This window comes from Echiichthys vipera (genome assembly GCF_963691815.1).
Source record: "Echiichthys vipera genome assembly, chromosome: 11".
Taxonomy (NCBI): domain Eukaryota; kingdom Metazoa; phylum Chordata; class Actinopteri; order Perciformes; family Trachinidae; genus Echiichthys; species Echiichthys vipera.
The window spans coordinates 6,166,736-6,178,763 of record NC_139836.1 but is presented as its reverse complement, the minus strand read 5'-3'; the positions used below and the strand labels follow the sequence as shown (position 1 = coordinate 6,178,763).

Here is a 12,028-nt window from a genome sequence, read left to right as displayed (position 1 = left end):
CAAGATCTTATAATGTAATTCTTTCAATGTATTGAGTATAACAAATTCCTATATTTTTACAAGTCACTGAAGGCAGCAGAGTGACGTCGACTGTTTCGTTTCCATGGCGGGCGGGATGTAGGGCTCATCTCGACTTGTGTCTTTCCTGACTTTGTTGTGGCTGAAACAAAGCGACTTCTTGCTATTTAACAGCCTGAATTGATATATCTCCGTTGAAATGTTTGGTTAAGGGTGCCGAATTAATAAGAAAAGTCAAAAGCGCTGCTGGCCGGTTTGCTAACGTTTGCTAACGTAAGGTCCTGGTTTGACAGCTGGCTGAAAGTTGAACTAACTTCACGTTCAGACAAGTGCGATGGAGAGTTCATTGGTAAAGGATAACCCTCTGCTTTTACCTCTTAATAAGGAGAAAACCATTTATGACGGTTTCATTACCGTCCAGGTAAGTTCATGTGTCAAACAAGTCAATTCAATGATTCGTCGGTATGGACACATACACATGGTTGGTAGAATATAACTTAGGACATTTTCCGTATGTCGACGAAGAGCTGATGAACTCGGCATACGTTTAATTCTTGAGCAAAACGTTCATTTGTCAAATTTTACCATTGCACTCGCTGTCGTTACTACGCAGCGCCGCGTCTGCACGTTTCTGACAGCGTTGGCTGAAAGAAAGTTTGCAAAGAAACTGTTCAAAGAAACCTTTAAATAAATGTCACTTTCTATGCATGGTTTATGCTGAATTGAAGATTGTTGGTCCAAGCGTGGTGCAACGTTAAGTTATACCTAATCAGTACCATGGCAGTCAAGCACAGAACCGTTTTATTGTGAAATTCCTCAATGGACTTCGACAGGGTATGTGTTGCTTTTCTTCTTAGTTTTAGAGGTGGAACAAATCATTTTGTTGGGTCAACTTGTGTTGTGTTTATAGTTCTCTTAGAACTGTGTTTTTTTTTTAGAACTGTTTAGCAGCATAACTGGCATTGTAAAAGTTAGTTTACACACCTTGGTCAGGGCTTACTGGGAAAAAAGGAAGATGGTGAGTGGACAGTAGATGACCCTTATAGACCCTTACAATTTACTAATATAACAGTTAAATAAACAATGATAGTTTGGTTGTTTAAACCAGAAAGGTAAGCACAGTAAATGTGCAGTACATTTTGAATGATATGGCAGGCCTTTATGAAGTTGTGATTTATGGTGGCATGGAATGAGTTACATGCGGGCCAAAAAAACATACACTTTTAAATCGCCTCCCCCCCAAATTCTGCCATCGGATCTGCACCCCTGGTTATACTGGTCACATTACTTATATTATTTTGTGCCTGTAATGTTATTTACATCCATGCTACGATTCTTACAGGAACGAGACTTCAGATTGAGGATACTACTACCACCAGACCATCAAATTAAACGGGCCAGGTATAAATTATCATCTCGCATTCTCTTTGCAAGATACCTAGCCCAGGCATAATAATGTTGTTAGATATTCCATACTCCAAGTATTCACTATGTATGTGGTTGTAACTATTTATATCTTTGTACTTGTAGGCTGCACTGCTGTTGGCAGTTAAAACACCTGTTGCGTGGGTATGAGCCCATAGTGAAGCAGGTAAGCTCTTTATACAGCCCCACATAATTACAACAAAGTTGTATTTTGCTGCAAATTGCATCATAATAATGTTTGATGTGTTGTGTCTGCCAGCACTTATTGAGATCAGGTTGATTGTTCTGTTTTTTATATTTTTTGTCATGTCATTTTGGCTCCTTTTTGTTCTCTGCATCGAACCATCCATCGTTCATATACACCCTGTCACCCATCAGGCTTGCCTCACTCAGAAGCAGAGAAAAATATTTTTCACTGTTTAATTAACATCGCCTGGAAAATGTCCCTATTTGTTATGCTGCCCCTCAGGGTTATTTGGATGAGATTGATATTTCACCCCGGGCTGCAAAGTTCATTATTTTCACAGCCTTTAAGCTATCATTAATTATTAAAGCTGGTGGCAGCCCCCATTAATCACAAACACTGTGTTTGATTTGAATGGCTGGCTAAAGGAAAAAAATAGACACTGTCACTTCATTATCCTCCCATTCAAGGATGTCTCTTCTCTCTTGTTTGACTTCTCGCAGAGGCTGCAGCAGTCGGCTGATCTTGTCACTTTCATTCTTGAGCTGAAGACTGTCTTGGTAAGAAGAATGACAGTGGTTGGTTGGCACCGTCTCTTTGACATTGTTGCTTTATGAATAGAAAGTTACTGGGAACCTTCAGGCACTATCAATAGCCTTGATTGTGAGGCACACATGAACATGTATATTTTGTTAGATTAATGAAAAGTGTAACAACCCTTGTGCTTTGTCATCAGAGAATGGCATACGACTTATTTGCACAGGCTCAGTTTTTCTTTATTCATGTTGTTTGCTGTTAATAGAAATATAACTGTGCAGAGCGGTTCAGTTGTATGTATGATGTGCATTGTAATCTTGGCAGGAAATAAGCATTCTCTTTGTCTTTGCAGGAAGTAGGTCTGAAGAAGAGCCATCCTGAGTGTCGCTCCATCCCGCCTCCACAGTATTACTCTCAACTCATCTCAGAGATGGAGTCCCTTGGGTGGGGCAAGTAAGTGACTACTAGTAGGTGCACTACTATTGTATCTGAAACCAGGTTTTAAAGGAGCGTAAGCCACTAAAGGCAGGGACATACCTAGCACGGTCGAGGATGGTCGAAGTTGGGCCATTGGTAAGCGTCCGCCAGTCTAGTTTTTGCTGTGTGTCTTGCACTGTTGGTACTAGTGGGCCCTTGTTAGCTTTTTTTTCGAATGTTCATCGTTTTTCATAGCCAATTGGCGAACAGGTTGTAACGTTCTCAGGTGTTTTGCTTGAAAATAATTCAAATCGTTAACTAAGAATCAATCAATCAATCAATTATCGTCGATTCATTTTCTGTAGTTCGACTAGCACTAGCTGTCTGCTCACTACTCTTACAAAGTGTTCTGAAGTCACAGTTTGGGAAAGTGACATCAAAACCATGATGGATGTCATGTTCATGCTCTGCTTCTTGATTTAGTTTAATGTATTTAACCAGTGGATATACGTATGCAATACATACAAACACTCCACTCTTCGTACCAACTAAAGCATCGTGCTGTGAGCTGTGAGTTGACAGTATAACACTCAGCTGTTCCTAACCAGAGCTGTTGTGCAAGCTAGTTATACCTCCAATTTATTCCTCCGTGTTTAATCAACAATAAACTACTGCTGAATTGCTACGGAGTTAACTATCTCTAAGCGTAAACAGTTGTTTAAATTGGCATAAAGTGAGAAGTAAACAATATTTGCTCTTAATGAACAATAATGTTCCCATCCCCAGTAACATGGTCCCAGGATACTCTCAAAGTTATTTTCCTGCAGAGTTGCTTGCTGATGGAGCCTATTGCACGATGATCTAGATATCAACTACGATAAGGGTCTGTCTGACAAAAATAGGCAAGTGTGAGCAACTCACAAGCCAGGGCAAGGGAAGTTATCATTAAAACTCTTAAGTTTTTGATTTGGATTTTTTTTTCTTTCACTCTGGTGCTTTAAATTGCTATATATGGAGCATTCCTTGTTTTTTCCCCAGTGGTCTAAACTGATTGGAGAGCCTGCAACAACACAGTTCCACATTAACAAATGGTTCTTAATGACTTCCTTATTTTTAGTTATTGAGTTATAGTTAAATCCAGGTCACATTTAATAACTCTCAGCCCACGTGCGATGACAGGCCCAGCTAATACTGTCGTCTCTACTCATCAGGAGGGGGGATGGGGGGGCTGGATGGTTGCTGTAATGGTAAGTGGGAAGATATCTATTCTCCCCCAGCTCGGATTAAGCCTTGACTACTACACTCATTTTCCACTTTCCTATTAATGACCACGGCTACAATTATGATATTAGCAAAATGCAAATGGCTCTAATTGAAGACTCTCATATTTTAATAGGAGAAGGGGGGGTGAAGGTATGCTTTATGCTGGAAATGGGACCAACATCATTTTCAGTGTCGTGTTACGGTTAGGAGGCATTATACACAGTGGGCCTCAATCTCCAAAGCACTCGAGATTCGCTTAGCGTCTTAATTGGTATGGGCCGCGCTAATAGCCACCAGGGGTTTTCAGATGTAATTCTGTCTGCTGATTGGGCCAGGTAAGTGAGTCTTTCTCTCTCCTCGCTCTGTGTGTCTCCATTTCTGCGTTTGAGTGTGGTCATCTTAATTGGCTGGAGATGGCACACCATGTGTTAATTAATGGAAAATGAGGTCGAGTGGGTCAGCCGCCGTGACTTGGTGGCCCCAAAACGTGGCCCTGGAAGCTCCGGGGCTCATTACGGGCACAGCTGGCACTCCATGTTCACAGGCTCTCAGCGTACGTACCAGGTCTCTTCTTATCACGGTGTTATCACTGTCACACTGTGTTTCTGCTCTTCTGAGGCCAGTTATAGCAGTTCTGACAGCAGGCCTCTGTTGGGCCAACGAGGCCCAGGGCTGAGGAATTAGATGCTTACATGGATCTTTTTTTTTTTCATATTTATTTAGTTACATTATGAGGCCATCTAATAAATTACTCCTATAATCACAGGATGTAAATGCAATCACAAATAGTATTGGGATTTATACAGTTATGTCCAGTAAGTAATGAGAATGTTCTGGTTAGCACAGTTAGACTGTAAACCAGGCTAATTAATATATAGGCGCTTCTGTGTTTCATAAGATTTTTGTCCGTGTTTTTTATGTTTGTGCACTTGATTTGTGCTTGTGACTTACATTGTCCTCTATTTCTTCTATCGTACCTTGTGTGTGCCATCATTTCACATGTGAATTTTTCATGCAACACACACAAGCACTACAGTACATATGTGTTGATCTCACCGTTCATTAATCACTTTGTCGACACAAGCACAAATGTGCATGGTGTGCACTGTCTGGAAGCAGCTCACTTGGCTGTGGAGTTGCAAATGGGATGCTCTCATCAGTCTTCCCAGCAGGACGTCTGACTGTCACGCTGTTCCATCATGGCCAAGTAGGGGCGGCAGCTAGTCCCTGCTATCCTGGGTGTGAGACCTTAGAGGAGACGAGATGGAAACGTGTGTGTTAGTGATGCACGGATGAGACTTTGTCACTCCCTGGCCGATTATGTTTATTAAAGTTGGTCCCTACCGAGTCCTCTTTATAGTTTATCTTTATGGTATATTTTATCTGCTTTATGAAATGCAAGGCAACTTTATTTATAAAGCATATTTCAGCAACAAGGATATTCAAAGTGCTTTACATTAAAGAGAATATGAAATCAATCCAAGTTAAACAAGAATAAGACTGGTATAAAATGCTAAAATAAAAGCCACAGTGCTGTGTAAGAAATTAATAATTTGATTTAATAATAGGCAGAAGCACAACAAGAGTCAAACACTAAAGTCCTCAGTCTTGATTTAAAAGAACAGAGTTACAGTGAACCTGCAGTTTGTTCCAGATATGTGGTGCATAAAAACTGAACGCTGCCTCTCCATGTTTCCTTCTGAATCTGGGGACTGAAAGCAGACTTGTCACAGACCACCTGAGAGGTCTGGATGGCTCATAATGTATCAGATCTGAAATGTATTTGGAAAAAAAAACATGCATGTTTTCTAAACCAACAATAGAGTTTTGAAATCAATTTTTTGACAGACAGGAAGCCAGTGTAAAAACCTCAGAACTGGAGTGATGTGAACCACTTTCTTGGTCTTAGTGAGGACTCCAGCAGCAGCTAAACATATTTTAGTGCACTTTCACATTTAAATAAAATGAGATCTGTTTTCACCATTTTTTACCCATGTTATGCTACAGTACATTCCTGCTCATTTACAAATCTTTTCATCAAAATCAGACTTGTCACAGTGCATCCCTTAGAAGCAAGATATAAATTAAGAGTTAAATCAAAAGAGCACTGCGTTCCTGCTTTCACTTTCAAATTGTGCTACATTCCCGCTCACTAACAAATCAAAAAATTGTAACTAAAAGGGACTAGTAGGCCTTTTCCATTGGTTACACCAAACCATGACGCACTGATTTGTTTTTCCATTCTTCTGTCACACCAAGCTGCCCTTGAGATGGACCTTCTCCGGAGTAGGACCAAAGCCCTGCTTCCAAGCAGGCCATGGTGACGCCTTGCCGACCGCAGCCAACCTGTAACCTAACATGCAGTGACTTACTCAGGTGTCATGACTGAAATAGGATTAATGAGAAACTAATTTTCCTTGTGAAGGTACCGCTATTGTTTTATTCATATTTTCTGCACATCACAGACATTTTATTTCAACCGTTCAAATTCTCATTTATTGTTTTGTTCGTTTGGATGCTTGTCACTTCCTTCACTTGCATAGGCCTATTAACCGGTCACGCTCGACAGACTTGTGTATTTATTGCTGTTAGCAGTAATGGGTATTTTATGGGCCTGTACTCTTTGTAAATGTGTACATGAGGATATAAAGTAACCTGGGTCATGTCTGTTCGAGAACTTCTAAGCTGCAGCTCAGTTATTTCAGCCTGATAGGTGACACTTATCACTGTGTGTGCGTGTGCGTGTGTGCAGATAGGGCAACGTGTTGGGAAGATCTTAATATGCAGATGATTTAAGAGAAAGAGAGATGGGGGGTGATGAAGTTGAGCAAGTGGTGGAGCAGAGATGTATCAGGTCAGCATGAAAGAAAGGGACACAGAGTGGAACTGGGATGATCATAATATCGTGTGTTTGTGTGTGTGTAGATGTGAGTGTGCATATGACACTTCAGCACTGTTGCCCTTCGCCGCAATTTGATTGCAAGTGAGCGAGTGAGCGAGCAGACACTTTAATGAATCGGGCACATCGGAAACCATCTTCCATCATTCCATCACCTCCCTAAGTGTGAGTGTGTAATTCCTGAGCATGCTGCTCACATCACTCCTCTCTAACACACTTCATAAATCCTCAGCAGATATACAGCCATGTCAGCCTCAGCGCAGGGCGTCCATCGTAATGTACAGTAAATCTGGAGATGGACTGTCCAAATCCTTTGTCTCAGATCGGTCTTTTGTCTTCAGGTCTCAGTAGACTAGAGAGGGACTTGAGAGGGGGAGGAACTGCCTCCTTCAGCGTGCTGGAGCAGCGGTAAATCTGACAGCAGTGTTGGTGCACGCTCGGGCCAGATCAGTGTTTTGTCCTCAGCTTCAATAGGTTATAATTAGCTCGTGAAGGAAATGGTCTGATTTACAGGCTGACTCAAGCTTGAAAATGTGAACCAACCTTAAGGTCAGTGAGAGGCACATCATTTAAAGGGTCTCTGTGTAACTTTCAGAAAAGCCTTGTTATTTGCAACACCAGTGGCCGTTAGTAAACTGCAGGCCACATTCCTGTTGCTCGTGCTCGCATACTCCATAGGCGCGAGCAAGCACAGATGAAAACAGTGAGATTGAACATAATTGACTGCCACCATGTTGGTATAATGCTGGAAAACAAATGACAATCATATTCACAACAAAGCTAGCTTGCTGTTCGCAAATGACTCCATCAGCTAAAGTCACGTAAGCGACCAAAGGCAGATTCATGCCAGGCAGCTCAGCCACAGCCAACTTAGGTTTCAATGAGCTAACATTAGCATTACATTAGCCAGCTAGCTGTAACTTGCTAAGCTGCATAGATCTGGTGTTTTTTGCTTCATAACGTTAGCTGATAAGGTAATTTGCAAGCGGTGAGTCAGCCATACCAGCCCCGGGGGTCTGGCTAAATTAGCTGACTTTGTCCACTTTGTTCAAGGCATTATTTTGCTACGTCAGCTAGCTAGTAGTTTGGCAGCATTTACAAGCAAGCTAAAATCACATTATATATGTATATATATATTAAATGAGCTATCAACTGTCTTTACAGGGGTATTTTATCTAAAAGCTGGTGTCAGTTTTGTCTTAAATATTATTGGGTTGTAGTTTGTTTAATGTTATTAGGAACCTTGATCCAATCATAGTCACCTAATTATCTGAAAAGAATGTTGGCTACTGATTATTACCATCAGAGTTTCCACACTAGTTTCTAACTATTTGATTCCTTTCCTATTTCGAAAGATCCAAAAATCATGACCCATACCTACTGAATATTGAAGCCGATAATTGCCGTATTAGAAAATCTTATGTTTACATATTAAATTGTGTTCTGGCCGATTCAGTTGCATTGTGCTTGCAGTGAACTCTGTGTACATTTACACCTTGCATTAACATGTTTTTTTTTTTTTAATATGGTCCACATTCTATGGTGACATTCTGTCACATTTTCCCAAGTTTGATTTGAAATGTACTTTACAAATGCTCAAGCAAGGTCAGGGTTTTACAGTATGTTGTTGCTCCTGATAGCCAATCTTTTGTGGTTTCATACCAACAAATCCCAGCACTTTCCTGTAGAATGGTAATTTTGTCACTGTGGAAAAGTTTCTACTACAGCATTTAGGAAATTAAGAGACACATGCATTCTGATCACATTTTTTACAAGTAGGTTACATACAGCCTTCACAAGTCACAACAAGCTGTTTCGGGGCTTCTCCTTCCTTTTCTTTAAACTGGCCATTTCCTCACACATTGTGTGCGACAGGGTTTTGGTGCACGCATGGGGCGCTTGTTGCTTTGCAGACCACAGCGTCACCTCGGTGGGCTAAAATTTATTAAGAACTTGAACTGAAATGAGGACTGAAAATATATAATATCAAAATATGCACTGGGCCAGATTTGAGTTTGACACATGAACTAAGCTATTCTGGAGTCAAGAACTGTGGGAGGAATAATTATAATTGATTTGAAAGGGTAAGGGTTTTGAGTTAGTTTTGAATTGTTACGTAAATTAATTTAATCAAAAACCCCTCTGTTCATCACATTTATTATTTGCATATATATGTGGATAAGCGTGGAATTGCAGCCTTGTTGTATTGCATCACGAAAGATGTAGTCACTCCAGTTCTTCTGTATCAGTCAGGTGCTTTTGCTGGCTGAAGAGCTCTCAGATTAGTTACCACTGTGTAATTAACAGAGTGTACAGTCAATATGTTTGCTTACAATTATAATAGAAAGCATAAAATCCAGGGTGTTCTGTGGTGACTCAGGAGGGAAAATAATTCTCCCAGCATCAGGGTGATTGGTTTTGTTATATTCCTTCATTAGAGCATTAAAAAGGCACTTGCTGAAGTAGAATGCAAATTAGAATTTAGAAAAGAAAGGCCTGTAGAAGTGTTTGAGTGTGGATGTGAAGCTGTAGCCTGATGTACTGTAATGTCACTGTGTTGGTATCCAGAGTGATAAATCTAAAGGCAGAGTTGATCTCTCAATATTGCTCTCCACAGCTGTGATTAATGACGGATGATGGCTGCTGTCACTTTACAGTGTTGTGTACTCTTCTCTGGGAATGTATGTTGATTTATTGTGTATGTATCCGCAGGCTGCTCTCCATAGACACAGAGTTCCGAACGTTGAGATTGAAGGCGGAGGACTCCTCTGGAAGGCAGCATATTCTTACTATTAAACTCAAGTCTAAGGTAAGACACACACACACACACACACACACACACACACACACACACACACACACACACACACACACACACACTCACAGACACACACAGAGTTTACTGTAAGGACGGGATAATTTTCACACAGAAAATTATTCATCATCAATTGGGATACTCTACAGCTTGATGTTGACCTACAACAAATCCAAATCCAAACAGGCCAACTTTACCAAAACGCATATGGGATGTTCAATTTGCTGATAGCAAATCAGTGATTTACATCTGCGCCCCTAAATCTAGGTCAAACTGGAGAGGGTGTGGAGAGACATGATAACCCGCTGTGACTGAGATGTAGCACAGATAAAACATCTCCACATAGACCTCAGCATGATGGAAAACCTTCCCGTATGCATAGAGAAAACCAATACACCCAAGCTCATCTGCATAGCCATAGTCTCTACTTGCTGCTACCGATACACAAAACCTTTACCTGCTGTAGGTAAAAGTAAATGTAGCCCGGTGAAACAGCAGTGTGTTGTCCTGGAAACACATAATGGTTTTGGTTGATTTTAGTGTGAAATTGTAGGTGCATCTAGACTAGACTATAGTAGTCAGAGTGTACGACAACAGAAGTCTACATTCTCAAAATCTGACCATTTTAAGAGCTCCACGTGTAGCTGCTTACTCCACCGTGAGAACCGCTACACTAGTAAAAGAATAATAATACAAATTTTATAACAGTACAGTCAAACAATATTACCTTGCGTTATCCTTAAAGGATAATTCCAGGTTATTACAACTTGGCTCTCATTTTCATTACTTCTATCAGTTATGACAGTTAGGAAAACACGTGTGGTAGCAACTTGACTATTGCGCAGTAAGTATTAAAAAGACATTTAAGGTCCTTTTATACGATATTTAGAGATTTTGGATCTAAGTATTGTGATGAATGTGGCGGTGTAAATGTAAGGGGTCCTCTACAGTTGCCTATTTGAACTCATTTTAATACTTATTCTGCTTGATGTGAACTGTGTCTTTGAGTTTGATACAATGTACAAAAAATTAAAGTGTGAAAGTAATGCAAAAACATGGGAACACCCTTTAACAAACATTTTTTCCATGCATCCTTAAAAGTCTTAAATTTATGTATCTAAAATTAAGGCTTTAAAAAGTCTTAAATTCATTAAAAATTGTATATGCTGGTCTTAAATACATTACTCAAAGGTCTTAAATTTGTAGGGACAGGACTATTTAATGTTATATATATTTTTTCTTTTTCTCGCTGGACTTTTTGAGAAGGGTGTAGAGAACCTACTTTCTTACTAGCTGCTGATACAAATGGTTATCTGCATGCTTGCTAGCTAGTCTGTGACTATGGTCAAGTGCAAATTTCTTGAAAATTGGCTGGGTGACGTTCGTTTTCGAAGTTGGCTCACGTCTGTTGCCAACCGAGACGAGGCCACATGCATTCTGTGCAAAACGACCTTCAGGCTCGGCACTATGGGGGTTAAAGCTGTCGAGAGCCACATTGCAGTACGGAAAGCACAAAACTGCTGCTAGGATCCACAAACGGATCCTGGCCATATTACAGTTTTGTGCCTCTGTCCCCGGGCCAGCGCCACAGACAGCGCTGCTACTAGCACTGACCTGAGAGCACCATTTGGTGCAACACCGACACTGAAATTGGAGGTTTTGTAGATTTTAAAAACAGTTGTCAAGCACTCTTCTGTTAAAAAGTCTTAAATTTGACTCAATGCAAACTGCAAATACTCCCATTATTAATTTTTAATTTGTATTATTCTTTAGTTTAATAAAAAAAAATGTTAAATAAATATTGATGAGAGAAAAAAGTCCACACACCTTCATTTTTCAGATATGCTACACAGATGTTTAACGGCTTAATGAATGAACCAATGAATGCATTATCTACATTTACATTGGGCTTTTTACAAACACATACTTAAACAGGCCTTATATGGGCTTCACCTTGTCATTTTACAGTTTAAATGTATTCATGCCATTGCCCAATTATGCAAATTAAGATCAGATGGCCAAAATAATGTTTCAAAAGTAAAATATGATGAGTTGAGTTGATTCAGATTGATATGATTGATTTAAATGAATCATGTGATGTTATTGTGGAGTTATATTTGTTTATCCATCCGTCCTTATTCATCCACTTATCTGGGACCGGGTCGCGGGCCAGCAGCCTTAGCAGAGTATTGAAGACGTTCCTCTCCCCTGAAGTGTTCCAAGGCCAGACAAAATATATAATCTCTCCAGTGTGTTCTGTGTCAACCCCGGGGCCTTCTCCCAGTTGGAGTCACCCAGGAGGCAAACCTCATGACCATACGTGTGGGTTGGGACCTAGATGAACTGGTAAATCGAGAGCTTTGCCTTCCCGCACAGCTCTCTCTTCACCACAGTGATTCAGAATAACGCCTGCATCACTGTTGCATCAAACCGTCAATCTCACGCTCCATTTCACCCTCACTTGTGAACA

The 12,028-nt window shown here is 40.4% G+C and overlaps 1 protein-coding gene across 1 annotated transcript in view; it reads left to right on the top strand.

The window, feature by feature from the left end:
• The first annotated feature begins 235 nt into the window (after nucleotides 1-235).
• fancl (FA complementation group L) overlaps nucleotides 236-12,028 on the top strand; it is a 38,056-nt gene continuing 26,263 nt past the window's right edge. Inside the window, exons 1-6 of the mRNA XM_083923357.1 lie at nucleotides 236-439; nucleotides 1,361-1,419; nucleotides 1,549-1,609; nucleotides 2,131-2,187; nucleotides 2,517-2,617; nucleotides 9,456-9,552. Of these exons, the coding sequence (XP_083779483.1) occupies nucleotides 353-439; nucleotides 1,361-1,419; nucleotides 1,549-1,609; nucleotides 2,131-2,187; nucleotides 2,517-2,617; nucleotides 9,456-9,552 (462 nt within the window). The 5' untranslated portion in view covers nucleotides 236-352. The remainder of the gene's footprint in view (nucleotides 440-1,360; nucleotides 1,420-1,548; nucleotides 1,610-2,130; nucleotides 2,188-2,516; nucleotides 2,618-9,455; nucleotides 9,553-12,028) is intronic.